This window comes from Hylobates moloch, unplaced genomic scaffold, assembly GCF_009828535.3.
Source record: "Hylobates moloch isolate HMO894 unplaced genomic scaffold, HMol_V3 SCAFFOLD_18, whole genome shotgun sequence".
Classification (NCBI taxonomy): Eukaryota; Metazoa; Chordata; class Mammalia; order Primates; family Hylobatidae; genus Hylobates; species Hylobates moloch.
The window spans coordinates 1,721,936-1,738,695 of record NW_026652293.1 but is presented as its reverse complement, the minus strand read 5'-3'; the positions used below and the strand labels follow the sequence as shown (position 1 = coordinate 1,738,695).

The following is a 16,760-nucleotide window of genomic DNA, read 5'->3' as shown; positions in this document are numbered from 1 at the left end:
CTAGACTGGGGTGTCCAGCTGCAGCAACAGCACAGCAAAGCACCAAACCCACTCACCTGGTAAGACACCCGGACCTTGGACTTTTACCGTCTCGTTGTCCTGCTCATCTGCCAGCTCTGAGTTCTCAACCACCTGGTCCAACTCCTCACTCAGCTAAAGGGAGAAGCAAAGAGAGCAAAGACAAGTCAGCTATGTCAGCCTTGCTTTTCTACACTAGAATAAGAAAGCAGAAGCTGCTTCTCACTTAATTGTCACCAAAAACCACATGACGTAGAGTGTGTTACAGCGATTTTACAGAAGAGGACACCGAAGCTCAGAAAGCTCAAGAAACTTTCTGCTGTGTTCCTAGGACTACTGTAGCAAGTACCACAAACCGAACAGCTTAATGTCTTCTCTCAAGTTCAACAACGGAAATGTCTTCTCTCACAGTTCTGGAGGCTAGAAGTCTGAAATCGAGGTGTTGGCAGGGTTGGCTCCTTCTGCGAGTGGTGAGGGAATCTGTTCCATGCCTCTCTCCTGGCTTCTGGTGACAGCCAGCAATCCTTGGAGTTCGTTGGCTTGTAGAGGCATCCAATCTCCACTCTCCGCTGCCATCTTTACAAGGCGTGCTCTCTCTGTCTTCACATGGTCATCGTCTTGAAGGACACCAGCCATGTTGGACTGGGGCCCACGCTACTCCTGTATGACCTCATCTTCACTAATTACACCTGCAATGACCCCATTTCCAAACAAGGTCACAATCTGAGGTACCTGGGGTTAGGACTTCAACACATCTTTTTTAAGGAAACACAATTCAACCCACAATATTTTCCATGGCCATAAAGCCAGGGAAAGATATAGCCAGGAGTCAAATCCAAGTTGGTCTAGTTCCAAAGCCCATGGTCTTAACCACTTCCCAAAGGAAGAGGAAATGCGGCTTAGAGTCTGCTGAGAGAAAAGAGGGAACAGTGAAGGTGGTGTCAGAGCTCCCTCTGGCACTCTGGCTGAAGTCCACTGACTTGGGCTGCAAATGGCAGAACACAGCAGGAAAGGCAGGCAGTCCATCACAGGGATAGGTGCTAATTACAATCAGCAGCCTGGTAGCCAGCAATCTCAACCTCACTTCATCAGTGGTCTCACCTGTCAAATGGTGAAATTATACCACTGAGAAGGGTAGAAGGATAGAAAGGATACCATGATAATCAACAAGTCTCTGTAGGATTAAGGAGGAGGGCAAGAGAGGTCAAGACCAGAGCTTAGAAGAGAAGCCATCCCTGAATTGGGAGGGAGAGGGGACAGCTTTCCCAAGCATTTTCTCAGGCTCGCAGCATGAGTGTTTAAGGTTTCAAGACATTTTCATTAAAAACTCACCTCCAAGAGACAAGCGAAAAACAGCTCTTATGAATCTATTCTTCTATCTCCCTCTCCACGACTCTGCTCCTGCCCCTTCGAATCAGGCAAAATCTCCATTTTAAAGCCCTCCAAGCACAAAAGAAAAGGCCGGGTGCGGGATCTGACACGGTGGCTCATGCCTGTAATTCCAGCACTTTGGGAGGCCGAGGTGGGCGGATCGCCTGAGGTCAGGAGTTCAAGACCAGCCTGGTCAACATGGTGAAACCCCATCTCTACTAAAAATATAAAACTTAGCCGGGCATGATAGCGCACGCCTATAGTCCCAGCTACTTGTGAGGCTGAAGCAGGAGAATCTCTTGAACCCAGGAGGCGGAGGTTGCAGTGAGCCAAGATTGCGCCATTGCACTCCAGCCTGGGCGACAAGAGTGAAACTCCATCTCAAAAAACAAAAAACAAGAAAGAAAAGAAAAGCAACCAGTGGGAAAGGGCAGGGAGGCTGGTGAAGGCACGAAGAGATATAAGCCACTAACGGGAGCACAAATAAAGAGGTCCCCAGAGGTCTCACTGGCCAAAGGGAGAGGAGGATGTTAGTCCTAGGAAGTCTCAAAGTGCCCTGATTCAAGCCTCACCCAGGTTGACTCTGACCCAGGTGCTAACACCCTCCCACCATGTTCCCTTCCTGACTACCCGCAGCTGTAATAAGCCTGCCTCATTGCCTGCCCCTGGCCAAATTCTCAGTATATCCCACCCTCCCCAAGGAAAAATCCCCCCTCAGTAAATAAACCTACTCAGAGCTAGGTACACTTACAGAATGGTTCAGGCAAGAAAGATGCCGGCCATTCTCTGGGTGGCCCCTTTCTCTGAAGAAGGGAGAGACAGGCACTACAGAACAGGCACCCTTCCAGTGCCTTCCACCTTGCAGATGCCTCCAAAGAGAAACTGAGTCTACCCTTGGCCTTGGCCCTCCAAATGGGATAAGTGCCTATATTTTAATAAACATTTTAGGAGCCCTGCTAGGCTGGCTAAGTGTGGATGGTGAGGCACATGTTCCTGCTAAGCCAGGACCCCAAAGTGCCCTGGACGCAGGAGCTGCCCACACCCTGTTAACAAGAGCTATCATTCACTGTGGGGTCACTATCTGCCAGACACTGAGCCAAGCATTTTCCACACCAACTTATCTAATCCCCAGAGAACCCTGGGAGGTAGGGACTTTTGTTATCTTCATCTTTCAGACAAAGAAACTGAGGCTCAGAAAGTTATGTGACTCAATAAAAGTCACACAAATGGCAAGAGGCACAGCCACCACGAACGTGGGCTTTCTGACTTGTAATCCCTAATATTTATCCACTGTGCTCCACACCCTATAAACCTAAAAACTTTCAGACGCATCTCATTCCCCAGGATTCCCCCACTGTTTAGGGCACAGAATCTAGGGGTCATGGAATCCACAGCACTGGTTAAAATCCCTCAGACTCCTTTCAGACAAAGGAAACAGATGGAATAAAGGGGATGGGAGGAGAAATATAGAAATCTGTCCAAGGCCAGATTCCAGCCAAGATCTTACACTAAAAAATGGCAAGCCTTAGGCAAATCTCATCTGCCTTCAAGTTGGCTTCTCCCTCCACTGTAGGGCTAAGCCACCTACTTTATATAGTCCACAAAGCCCTTCTGTGAATCAGTCTTTTACAAAGGGAGATATGTACAGCAGTAACTATTGACTAAGACAGAAGGCAAGTTCATATGAGAAGAACAGACAGAAATGCAGACGGGTCTGGAAAGTGGACCCCTATGGAGCACATGGAACTTGAGGTAGCCCTTGACTTCTGGGGGCATTTTAGCCAATGGAGCTTGGCGGAGGGTTGATGAAGAAATGGAGTGAGCACACGCACAGAGGCAGGAGCACATTCTAAAACTGAGTTTCCACTGTGGCCAGACCCTAGGTGGGTGAGGAGGTGGCAAAGGTAATGGCAGACATGGCTGCTGTGCTGTACAGAGCTTTGGAGCTTGCTGAGAAGTCTGGACTGTTCTGGGCAGACGAAGGGCAGCGTCAGGTCTGAGAAAAAAGGAATGCTCCGAGGTGAAGGCAGGGCCTCAAGGCAAATCTGGACAGTATAAGAGACTGAAGGGAGCGATGGTAACACAGTATCACACTCAGAGGTTACAGCAAACACAGGGACACAAACTGGAGGAGGACCGACCTGGAACTGCCTGACTTTGGCCAATGAGGGGGCACGATGGAGGGGCACAGAAGAGGACGGTTGCCAAAGATGACCAAGGTTTAGGGCCCGAGAAAAAATGGAGGAGGAGGAGGAGAGCAGTTTCACTAATACAGCTGGAGAAGTCAGGCGGCAGGGTCTGCCTGAAGGAAGCGCTGGACGCACAGCCTGTAGCGCAGGACAGAGAAGAGACAAAGAACTGGAAAGTGACAAAGTAGTAGGAGGAGGTGAGACTGGAGGGAGAGACGAAGAGGAGCGAGAACCAGCAAAGTCCATGAAGGCACTTTTTCAAAGTTAGGTGGTCACCAAAAAACAAGTAATCAATCCTGTCACCAGCCGCGGGGACCGCGAGGCCTTGGGCTTGAAGGGGGAGGATGCCGACGATGCCGACCGCGCATCAGCTCTCGCCGGGAGGAGGGCGCGGGCGCTCCACTTGTTGCAAAGAACGCCGGGTTCCTCCGGGCCATTGGGCTGCCGCTCCGGCCGGGAGCGCGGAAGGCTGGGCCTCAGGTGGCTTCAATAATTCACATGCTGGTTACGGGTCGCGGCGCCGGGGACCCTACTCCAGACCTCGGCCATGCGACCCGCAGCATACGGAGAAGGCTGGGCGCCCGCTCCGCTGCCCCGCTTCCTTCCTGCCCCTGGGCCGCTCCTCTGCACCCCGGGAGCCCTCCCCCGACGCACCCGCCGGTCCCTCGGAAGAGCCCTCTGCCGCGCAGCCCCGACACCCCCCGCCCCGCATCCGCCCAGGCCCCCAGGACCCCGCTCCTCCGCCTCGAACTTCCCTTCCGTCTCTCACAACCTCGTACCTACCTCCTGGTAGGATGTGGAGCGCTCCTGCCGGATCATGGCACTGACCAGAGCTTCGGGACACCTGAGACCGCCCCAGACAGCAGCGCGGGGACGCAGCACTGCGGCCGCTGCACCTGGAACTACCGGCTCCGCGAGGCAAAACCGGTTCGGAGGGGCGTCCCGACCAGGCGTGGCGGTACTCGGCGCATGCGCCTGGCCGCTGCCGCCCGGGAGCCGCGAAAGGGTTGATGGGAAATGTAGTTCTGGGCGGGGGCGCCCCTCACACCAGCTCTCACCCCTGGGGCGGTAAAGCCTGCATGTGACCCTGGGCCAGCTAAGCGGGTCCTTAGACGCGTGCCTCTGCGTCTCTCACTTCCTCTCTTTGTTGGAGGGGGAGGGACGGAGAAGAGTGGAAAGTGGAACAAAGTCAGATGAGTAGGAGCCCCTAATCTATAATTGCAAGAGGAAGCTTGGCCTGGCGGTTTAAAACCGTAATAAATGTCTGGAGAGCATTTTGTATGTTAGTTACAAAGCGCTCTCACTCACATTATGCCGTTGATTCTGCAAGGAACCCTGTAAGAAGGACATTTTTCTCCCTAATTTACAAATGAGGAAACTGAGGTACTTTGTTTCAGAAAGGATGCGGGTTGAGCGGTAATCAAATGAAGATTATTTCATCCAGGGGTAGACTGCGGAGCCCATGTTCTCTCCATTATTCCAGAGGCAGGACTACCCCTAGGTTCTTGTCCTGGCTCCGACCCTCCCCTTTAGGTCTTGCAATGCTCTGAGCCCTCCTCTCCTTGCCTTAGAATGCAACTGCTAAATCCTGCCGTGCCTGACAAGGCCTATGAAAGCAGAAAGAAAGGATCGTGCAGAGAAAGCCCAAAGGCGCTGTTCAGCCACAGAAGAAGCCTCAAGCGCTAGATGTGGCGTAAAATCTGGTGTTGGCCCTGTGGCAGGGTGGACCTGAAGACCACATCTTCCTCTCCTCCCACTGCCTGAAACAGCTGTTGTGTGGGGGCCCTCGGCTCCTCAGTGGTGAAGCAGATAGAGGCTGCTTGTTGTGCCTTGGTGAATGCTGCTCTGTGTCCCTTGCAGCTGCAGCTTGGTAACCCCTCCACTCAGGCCACTGGGAGCCTCTTCTCTCCTCAGTGATAAGCAGAGTAGCGCCAGCCACATCAAAGAACCTTGGACCTCCTGAAGCATTAGAAATGGGAGGTCCCCATCACCTCTCCTGACCACTCACCCCTATCCCAGGCACTCTGCTCTTACATCTGTTATATGGGACAATATATATAGTGCCTAACGGCCGGGCGCAGGGGCTCACGCCTGTATTCCCAGCACTTTGGGAGGCCGAGGCAGGCAGATCGCAGGGTCAGGAGATCAAGACCATCCTGGCTAACACGGTGAAACCCTGTCTCTACTAAAAATACAAAAAATTAGCCGGGCGTGGTCGCAGGCGCCTGTAGTCCCAGCTATTCAGGATGCTGAGGCAGGAGAATGGCGTGAACCCAGGAGGCGGAGCTTGCAGTGAGCTGAGATTGTGCCACTGCACTCCAGCCTGGGTGACAGAGCAAGACTCTGTCTCAAAAAAAAAAAAAAAAAAATATATATATATACAGTGCCTAACACATCGTAGGCACTCGACAAATGTTTGTTAAATTTATGAATGGAACACTGATTCCAGCCATTTCATTTAACAGTTGCTTATCAAAACAAATTAACAACAGCAGACCACTAATTAAATTCCTTACTGTATTAATACAATGGTCCTTGATAGAACAAGTTCACACCATCATAGAATATTAGAGCTGGAAGGAACCAGAGAATTCTATTCCAACCCTGTCATTCCTCTCTAGTCTTTGTTGGTGTGACCAAACTGGAAAATTATGGGCTCCCACATTTGAAGGAGATACTGGCTAATAAAATATAAAATATGGCTTAACAAATACAATGTGCTGGGCACTGAGATACAGAAATGGATAAGATACCCTTGGGTCCTGGCTTTCGTGGCTCTTTCATGCAAGTGTGGAGAGGCAGACCATAAACATGTAAATAATGTTCTGTCCTTGCGGCCCCCAAGTCCTGGCTCCCATTCCTTCATGAGCACACGCCAGTCAGGCTTTACTCCCATCCACTGCACTGGAACAGTGCTTCTCAAGGTCACAAGTGACCTCAGTGTTGTCACATCAAATAGCCATTTTCCCATCCTCCTCTTTCTTGATTTATCAGACACAGTGGGCTTGGCTGATCCTCCCTCCTTCTTGATGCGCGTTCCTCCCTGGCTTCCCGGACACCACACACTCCCAGCTTGCTTCTACCTCAGTTTGAAGCCATCCTCACAGGGTTAACACTAATTCTGCACAGGAATAGAGTTACAATTAAGCACTAATCAGGCTGTACTCTGACCCACTTCCTTGTAGCCAAAAGTCATGTAGCACTAGATACTTACCATTTGCATCTCCACTGCTCCTGTAGGTAGGATTTCTGACATTAGAATCATAAGGCTTTTGCTTAAGAATTGTTTAAGGCCAGGCCCAGTGGCTCACGCCTGTAATCTCAACTCTTTAGGAGGCCAAGGAGGGCAGATTGCCTGAGGTCAGGAGTTCGAGACCAGCCTGGCCAACATGGTGAAACTTCATCTTTATTAAAAATACAAAAATTAACCAGGCATGGTGGCGGGCACCTATAACCCCAGCCTCCCTAGCCTCCCTACTCAGGAGGCTGAGGCAGGAGAATCGCTTGAACCCGGAAGGCGGAGGTTGCAGCGAGCACCACTGCACTCCAGCCTGGGCAACAATAGCAAAATTCTGTCTCAAAAAAAAAAAAAATTGCTTAAGATGTTTTTCAGATCACAAATTCCAGTGAAACAGCTGACACCAACCAGTTTGAAGACACCAACAGAGGAATGGAATCCGCATGAGAATACAGCTGCTTCTCTCTGTCCCATGATTTCACCCTGTTCTCTTTGGCCAATCAGCAGTCTCCACACTTCAGCCTACTCCTTAAAAACCCTTAGAAAAGCCCCAAACTCCTTGAGAGAGGGTTTGAGGTTTCCCTCCATCTCCTCGATTGGAGGCCTTATTGGTAAGCCTCTTTTTCTACTGCAACCACTTGTCTTGGCATATTGACTTGCCGCACACATCAGGCAACAGGCCTGTTACAGTTACAGTTACTGCTCCTTCTCAGCCTCTCTGCTGGCTTCTCGTCATCTCAGCTCTATAGGGCGGCCTTTCCCAAAGCTAGGTTTGTTGTTGTTGTTGTTGTTTTGGTTTTTTTAGATGGAGTCTCGTTCTGTCACCCAGGGTGGAGTGCAGTGCGGCAATCTTGGTTCACTGCAACCTCTGCCTCCCGGGCTCAAGTGATTCTCCTGCCTCAGCCTTCCAAATAGCTGGGATTACAGGTGCCTGCCACCACGCCTGGCTAAAATTTTTATATTTTTAGTAGAGACGGGGTTTCGTCATGTTGGCCAGGCTGGTCTCGAACTCTTGACCTCAAGTGATCTGTCTTCCTCAGCCTCCCAAAGTGCTGGGGGAATTATAGGCGAGAGCCACCACGCCCAGCCCCAAAGCTAGATTTTCCACCTCCTTTCTATTCACTCCGTAGGGGCTAGTGAAGTGGTCACCTCTAGCCTCACGGCTTGAATTATCATCTATACCCTAAAGATTCCTGCTATAATTGACTTGTGGTCCCCCAAAATATGTTGAAGACCTAGACCTCAGTACCTCAGAATGTGACCTTAGATGGAAATAGGGTCATTGCAGATGTAATTAGGATGAGGTCATATTGGAATAAGGTGATCTCTCAATCCAATATGACTCGTCCTTATAAAAAGGTGGAAGACATGGGCCAGGGTGGTAGGATGCTAATATATCTGGGGGATGTCAAGAGAGGCCTCCTGATGGCAGTTACTTTTGAGTTGAGACCTAAATGACAAGAAGGGACCAGCACATGATGGTCTGCGTGGGTACAGGCAGAAGGCACAGGTCCAGTACACAGGTCCTAGGCTGAAGCACAAGCAGAAGGCAGTGTCAGTGGAGAGGACCACTAGGGGCATGTAGTGTAACCACCTGATGTGTTCTTCCTGCCTGCTGTATGGACAATATCAATTCACTGAGACCATGGCATTGAAGTAAAAAAGGGTTTAACTGACTGAGGCCACAGGGAGACAGAGTTATTACACAAATCAATCTCCCCAAGCATTTGGGGGTCAGGGGTTTTCAAAGGTAGTTTGTGGGATAGGATAGGGGTGGGTGCTTGCTACTGATTGGTTGGGGTTGCAATCACAGGGGTGTGGGAAATGGTCTTCCAGTGCACTTAGTCACTGCTGGGTGGGGGCCACAGGAGTGATTGGTGGGTCCAGGTGGAGCCATCAGTGTTAGACATGCAAAAAACCCGAAAAGACATTTCAAAAAGCCAAGCTGAGGTTCTACAATAGTGATGTTATCTGCAGGAGTAATTGGGGAAGTTGCAATGTCTTGTGATCTCTAGAATAATGGCTGGCAATCATTTACATCTATACCTTAGCAGGAGGCATTTTCAGGAGTCAGGGCAGGGGAGAAGCCAGGGCTTTTTTTTTCCCTGTTCTCTGCCTCTTGCAGTTTCCCTTCCATGGCTCCAGGCCCTTATACAAAGGCTTTTTGTGGTCCTAGCTTCAGCCAGGTGACTCAGGCCCTTAGACTCTAATAAACACCACTGTTGCCTGGCATGGTGGCTCACGCCTGTAATCCCAGCACTTTGGGAGGCTGAGGCAGGCGGATCACCTGAGGTCGGGAGTTTGAAGCCAGCCTGACCAACATGGAGAAACCCTGTCTCTACTACAAATACAAAGAATTAGCCGGGCATGGTGGCGCATGCCTGTAATCCCAGCTACTCGGAGGCTGAGGCAGGAGAATCACTTGAACCTGGGAGGTGGAGGTTGCAGTGAGCCGAGATTGCGCCACTGCACTCCAGCCTGGGCAACAAGAGCAAAACTCCATCTCAGAAAAGATAAATACATAAAAAAAAAATAAACACCCCTGTTACCCTTCCATTGGCTGGAATGGTGACTTCCTGCTGTTGATACTCTCTGGTTGCCTCAGGGTGACTGTCTCAGCTTCTTTCATCACCTGTGTAACTGGCTCCCTGTATTCAGCCATTCTGTTCTATCCAGAATAGTTTCTATTTTGGGAGAGAGAGCATCAGGATAGATAGCTAATGCATGTGGGGCTTAATACCTAGGTGATAGGTTGACAGATGCAGCAAACCACCATGGCACACGTTTACCTATGTAACAAACCTGAACATTCTGCACATGTATCCTGGAACTTCAAATAAAATAAAATTTTTGAAAAAAGAATACTTTCCATTTTTCTTGCCGGTGACTAACTGATTCCAAGTGCTTTGGAAAAATATGTCTGGGTTCAAGTAGAAAATGACAATCAGAGGGGTGCCTGGAGAAATCCGAGGGCCTATGAGCATGTTATTCACGTATAGACTTATCCTCAGCATCTCAGGGAGCAGGGAGCTATATGGGATCAGTACAAATTAGAAGGGTCTTTTGGCTTAAAGATGTTCCTTACAAACAGAACTCTAGAAAGGGCCCAAGCAGAGAGGCAGCACAAGGTATGATAGGGATGTCATCGTGACATGCGTCAGGAAGGGGATGATATTCTATTCAGGGGTTTTCAAGGGCCTCCTCCATCCCAGAGATCTTGTGACACAGTGTAATGCAGATACTGCACTTCGAGCTTTACAAGTCCACTACCATTGTTAGTTTTAACACAGTCCTATGAAAGAGGCAGGCTGGCATGTTACTAATGTGGAAATTGAGATTCAGAGTAAAGTTAATGCACACAGATCCTGTTTAAGTCACTCTGCACTAGAAGCCCATCCTGTTAAATAAGTAAAAGTATAAACATTGGGTACAGTCGCTGGGGGGAAGGATATATCACCTGGTGGTTACGGCAGGCTGTAGGACACATGGCCTGTGTTTGACTTGGCTCTGTCACCTACTGTGAGAGCTATGCAAGGTACTTAAGGTCCGCTGACATAGTAATAGTTATGTCCCAGAGTTAAAGTGAGGATTAAATGAGCTTATTAACATCAAAGTACTGAAACCAGTACCTGGCACACAGTGAGCCCTTCTCTGGTCTTGTTTGCCAGTTCTACCAACCACCAAATGTTAGGAGCTCAGTCCCCTCTGTTCACATGCACTTCCCTTGGCGATCTCATCCATTCCTGTGGCTTTACATACAACACCTATGCCAGTGAATTCCAAAATTTCTATCTCCAGCCCAGAACTCTCCCCTCATTCTAGACTTGTATATTTAATTGCCAATTTGATATGTTCAGTTAAATGTCTAACACACATCACAAACTGAACAAGCCCCAAATTGATCTTGATCTTCTCCTGCAAAACCTACTCCTATATCAATAAATGGCAATTCCATCTTTCTAGTTACTCAGGGCAACAACCTCGAACTCACCTTTGACTCCTCTCTGTTTCTCACATCCCAAGTCTCATCTGTCTGCAAATTCTATCAACCACATCTTCAAAACATATCCACAGTCAACCACTTCTCACCACCTCCCCAGGCACCACCCTGGTCTGAGCAGCCATCGTCTCCCACCTGGATTATTGCAGTAGCCTCCCAGCTTCAGCCAGAGTTGTTCCATTAACATTTAAACTTATTCTGTCACAGGTGTCCTAACCAGAATGACTCTATTTTGAATAAAGGCCATATAAAGCCAAAAAAAAAAAAAACTGCTGGGTGACTTTCTCAGGAAGTTAGGCACTCTTTATCACAAGATGTCTAGGGTTGAGGAAACAAGTTAACGGAAAAGGGCATTCTTAGTTTAAAAATGGGTTTTACTCTAATGATACTATTAATAGTACACCCATAAATTCTTGCTGAAATCAATAGCTACACAAGAGAACATGAATACTAATATCCTGTCACAAGCTGATCACAGGACTTTATAATAAAGTACGCTATTGTTAGCCCTAATATCCTATATAAGCAAGCATTACATTAAGGTAGAGGCGTTCCTCCTCTTGCTTTCTGAGCATGCCGTACTCTGTAATAGAGTGGTTTCTAATAAACTACTTAAACTTTACCATACTCTGTGACTTGCCCTGAATTATTTCCCTGCAAGAGCCAAGAACCTGCTCTTGGGGTCTTGGATGAGACCCCTTTTCTGGTAACATTTTCCCATTGCATCTGCACTGGAACCTTAATGAGGTGAGACCCTCCAACCCAGAGGAAATACACTGTGCAGCACCAATTGGCCAACTTTGGGCAAGTGGTGGAATATATTTTTATACTGGTAAAGGACAGGGGTACTTGTCTAAAACTGGGTTAGAGGTCCAACTACGAAGGGTTGGAGGCCCTCCACATCCTCATAGCTGGATATGGATTCAGTGTGACGAGATATTAACCATTACTCTCTTTAGATTAGCCCTCCTTGCACTCTTAGCTTGCACTCTTGGCTGCTCATTAAAGGCTGCTACCTGCCAGTTTCCTGATTGCTGTCTATGTTTCACTGCTGTGTTTTCCTGCTGCTTTTCAGAGTCCTCACTTGACCAGTCCTGATATTTTTAACTTTCACTTTCCTCATCTGCCTTCGGATTATCGGCTCTTTGCCTGTCTGCTCCAGCATCCTGTTAAGGTACACTGGGGATGAATGGTTCTGCAAGATTTACTTTCCCTATATGTAGCCCATTTACATGAATTATTTATTGCCTCCCCTTCTCTCAAAATTGAAACTTGGTATTTCCAATTTTTATTTGTTTATTTTTTTTTTTGGAGATGAAGTTTTGCTCTGTCGCCCAGGCTGGAGTGCAGTGGCGTGATCTTAGCTCACTGCAACCTCCATCCCCCAAGTTCAAGTGATTCTCATGCCTCAGCCTCCCAAGTAGCTGGGACTATGGGTGTGTGCCACCATGCCTGGCTAATTTTTGTATTTTTAATAGAGACGGGGTTTCAGCATGTTGGTCAGGCTGGTCTTGAACTCCTGACCTCAAGTGATCCACCCACCTCGGCCTCCCAAAGTGCTGGGATTACAGGCATGAGCCACCGCACCCAGCCAGTACTTAGAAATTTTAAATGAAAAATTCCAGGGTGTATGATTGAGCCAGGCAGCAATTATGCCAGTCCCCTGTAGACAAACAGCTCTAGGATAGGGAACTGGAGATTTGTTTTTAGCAGTTCCTTTTCATCTGCTCACTAATCAAATGACTTTTACTTCTTGGTTAGGGACAGCAAGACCATGTAAGTCTCACCCTGCTTGCCATCACTGTCCTGGGCCCGGACATTCCTTCCTGGGTCCGTGTCATTTCCCTTGCTTAGTGAGACATTTCTTTGTCAAGTCCCCTATTGTGGTCTCTCTAGTGCAAATGGCTCAACTCATTATTTGGGTAATATGAATAGCTGAATTAAAGTGACCACAGGGGCTGGGTAGATGGCTCACACCTGTAATCCTAGCACTTTGGGAGGCCAAAGCAGGAGGATCATTTGAGCCCAGGAGTTCAAGAGCAGCCTGGGCAACATAGCAAGACCACGAATCTATTTTTATTTAAAAAAAAAAAAAAAGGTGACCACAGGGTCATTTTCCCTTGCTCATTTGGCTCTGAAAGCTCTTTCATCCTTTTTAGTGGAGCTCAGCCAGTGGCAGTACAACCTCATTCACAATGATCTCTACTTTCGCCTTTACCTGCTCCCCTCATGGGTAACACAGCCTTAATCCTAAAAAGCTCGCCACTAGGGTACATATTACAGCATTGGGACCAATTTAAATTAGGTGGGCTTAAGAAAAAGAAATTTTTATTTTTGTGTAATATTGTTTGGCCCTAATAGGGCCAAATAATAATGTTATTATTCCAAATAATAATAATGTTATTTGGAAAGTCAAGAAAAATGGCCACCTAATGGAACTACAGCCTTTAATAGTTATGCTTCAACTTGATTTGCTTTGCAAGCAGGAGGGAAAATGGGGTGAAATACCATACGTTCAAGCATTTTTATTGCTTAGTCAGGATAAAACTCTACAACAAGCATGTAAATGTTTAATGAAAACAAAAGAGGAAAACCAATTAGATATTCTAGATGATCTTTCAATGCAAGCCTCGGTCAGTTCCAATGCTTCAGGTGCATCTGCCCCTGTCCCTTCTAGCCCTTCTGGTAGTTCTGTTGAGACCTCTTCATATCCTCCTCCTTATCTGTCTAGCCCTATTTTACATCTACGTCCTTCTGAGATACTCAGTCCTATTCTGTACCCGTTACTCCTTGAGGAATCCAGCCCCACCTGTACTACCCATAGTGGAGCCTCTTAGCAACTTTCAAAGGAAAATCTTTGCTTAGAGAAGTGGCAAATGGGGAAGAAGGCACTGTGAGGGTATGTGTCCCTTTTTCTATGTCTGATTTGGCATTATGCAAAGAAAAATTTGGTTGTTTCTCTGAAGACCCAGGAAAATTTATAGATGAATTTGAGAAACTAACTGAAATAATTTAACCTGGCAGGATTTGCATATTTTGTTATCCACCTGCTGTACAGTGGAAGAAAAACAATGGATTTTGGGAATAGCTAAGACACATGCAGATGAAATGCTATCCCACAATTCTAATCATACTATCTACAGGGCTGGGGGTATTGCAGTTCCTGATCAAAATCCAGGATGGAATGATCAAAGGGATAGTGAAGACTGAGAGGAGAGATCACATGATCACTTGTTTATTAGAAGGGATAAACACATGTACAAAAAAACCTATTAATTATGATAACGTGAAGGAAGTTACCCAGGGTAAAGATGAGAATCTGGCTTTGTTTCAAGGACAATTGAGGCAATTAGGAAATATACTGATCCCACTTCAAAAGGACAAACCTGATTGGGGGTACATTTTATAATCCAGTCTGCCCTTGATATCCATTGGAAACTGCAAAAAAAGCAGCCTTGGGTCCCCAGACTACTATGAACCAGTTTTGGGACATGGCATTTATGGTTTTTAATAACAAGGACAACACAGAGAAAGCAGAAAAACTTAAGACAGCTTCTCAAAAGGGACAGCTCTTAGCTGTGGCCTTAAGCTTGCCACCCACATGGGGGTTGCCCTTACACTTCTCAGCCTTGGCAAGGGAAGCTAGAAGGCAGAAAGCCCCAATCTGGGCTTCCAGATCACCACAACTTGAATATAAATTAATGTGCTTGCTGTAAGAAAACCGGCCACTGGGAAGCGGGAATGCGCACCACTCACTCTTGGGTTTTCTCAGACGTCCTTGCTTTAGGTGCTGAAGGCCAAGAGTGATGGGGCTCGAGACCTCCTGTCACAGCTCTCATTGGGCAACAAAACCATATATCTGAAGGATCCTGGGGTAACCCTTCAGGTGGCAGGTAAGAACATTAATTTCTTTCTCTATACAGGGGCTGCTTGCTCTGTTTTGACGCATTATGAAGAGGCTTTATCATCCCGAGACTGCATGGTCACGGGGATAAATGGACAAGCTCATAGGTGCTGTTTTAGCATCCTCTAAGCTGCTCTTCTTTTTTTTTTTTCTTTTTTTGAGACGGAGTCTGACTCTGTCACCAGGCTGAAGTGCAATGGCACGATCTTGGCTCACGGCTTCATATGCTTTTCTTTTAATGCCTGAATGCCCTGCCTCTCTGTTGGTAAGAAATGTATTAACTCAGCTTCAAACTGTAGTCTCTTTCAGAGATTACAAGGTGGATGAGGAATTGCTTTTACTTCTCTCCACGACAACGGAGAAAAATTAATAGAGATTCAGCTAGCTTGCATGTTGTAGTAACCTCCCAAATAGATCCTATGGTTTGGAACATTTAAGTTCTGGGGAGGGCATTAAATACCCCTCCAGTTTGTATTTAACTTAAACCTGGTGTCTCATATTCCCTGGAAAAGACAATACCCTTTGAGACCAGAGGCACAAAGAGGAATCCAGCCATTAATAAATAAGTTTCTGCAATTTGGTTTGCTGAGACTCTGAGTCTCCCTGTAATACTCCAATCTTGTCAGTTAAAAAGACAAGTGGAGACTATAGATTTGTTCAAGACCTCCTGGTTGTCAATGAGGCTGTTGTCTTCATACATCCTATAGTATGCAATCCTTACAGGCTGTTAGCCCAGGTCCCTGGGGATGCTAATTAGCTTACAATCTTAGATCTTAAGGAAGCCTTTTTCTGTATTTTGGTGCACCCTGATTCGCAACCCATCTTTGCTTTTGAATGGACTGACTCACATAGTCATTTAGTTTCTCAATTAACTTGGACAGTTCTTCCCTAGGGGTTTGGAGATACCCCTCATTTATTTGGAAATGCGTTGACTAAAGAATTTAAAATGTTGTGATTGGATAAGGGCACCATTATTCAGTACTTAATGATCTGCTTATTGCTAGCCAACCAAAAGGGACTCAGACAATAACACCATTTCGTTGTTAAATTTTCTGAGAACTAATGGATATATAGAGTCTTGCTGTACAAGGCCTAGATTTCTTTTCTTTTTATGTTTTTGAGGCAGGGTTTGGCTCTGTCGCCCAGGCTGGAGTGCAGTGGTGTGACCTCAGCTCAATGCAACCTCCATCTCCTGGGGTCAAACAGTCCTCCCACCTCAGCCTCCCGAGTAGCTGGGACCACAGGTGCACACCACTACACCCAGCTAATTAAAAAGAAAATTTTTTTAGAGACGGTTTCGCCGTGTTGCCCAGGCTGGTCTTGAACTCCTGAGCTCAATCAAGTGATCCTCCCACCTCAGCCTCCCAGAGTGTTGAGATTATAGGTGTGAGCCACTACGCCAAGCCAAGGCCCAGATTTCAACTCAAAAAGTTAAGTATTTGGGATATGTCTTAACTCCTGGCACCCGGGCAATAGCCCTGGTACAAAAAGAAGCTATTTTAGGTGTTCCAGAACACCAAACTAGAAAACAATTACGGGCTTTCCTAGGGATGGCAGAATTCTGCCATTTATGGGTACCCAGATTTGGGATATGGCCAAGCCTTTAGATGACGCTGTATGAGGAGCAGACTCACATCCTTCTGAACGGGATAACAATTATAAACACGCTTTTAATACTCCCTAAAAGTACATCTCCAGCCTTAGGAATCCCCAGTCTTGACAAACCAGTCTTCGTTTACGTGGCTGAAAAACAACAAACAGCCCTGTGCATTCTTGTCCAGAAACTAGGAGATATCCCTTAACTGGTGGCATACTTTCCTAAGCAATTACACCGTGTGGCTTCGGGATGGCCCAGATGTCTCAGAGCAGTGGCAGCAACTGCTTTTCTGGTAGATGAAGCTAACAAATTAACTTTGTGGCAAAATCTGGAGTTTTTGACCCCACACCAAGTCCAAGAGGTTCTAGAAGCTAAAGGACACCTATAGATAACCAAGATATGCTTATTAAAGTACCAGGCTTTATTGTTTAGACACTCCTGAT

At 47.2% G+C, this 16,760-nt stretch overlaps 1 protein-coding gene across 5 annotated transcripts in view; it reads right to left on the bottom strand.

Moving 5' to 3' along the window:
- PACC1 (proton activated chloride channel 1) overlaps positions 1-16,760 on the bottom strand; it is a 69,547-nt gene that overhangs the window by 46,985 nt on the left and 5,802 nt on the right. For 2 of the 5 annotated variants that reach the window (XM_032136429.2, XM_032753813.2), the window contains exons 1-2: positions 4,362-4,522; positions 57-153 (exon numbers count right to left, since the gene is read on the bottom strand). In XM_032136429.2, the coding sequence (XP_031992320.1) occupies positions 57-153; positions 4,362-4,397 (133 nt within the window). In that variant the 5' untranslated portion in view covers positions 4,398-4,522. Of the gene's footprint in view, positions 1-56; positions 154-244; positions 365-4,361; positions 4,523-16,760 lie in introns of those variants that run through there. The other 3 variants (XM_058430577.1, XM_058430576.1, XM_058430575.1) reach the window with 3 other exon arrangements.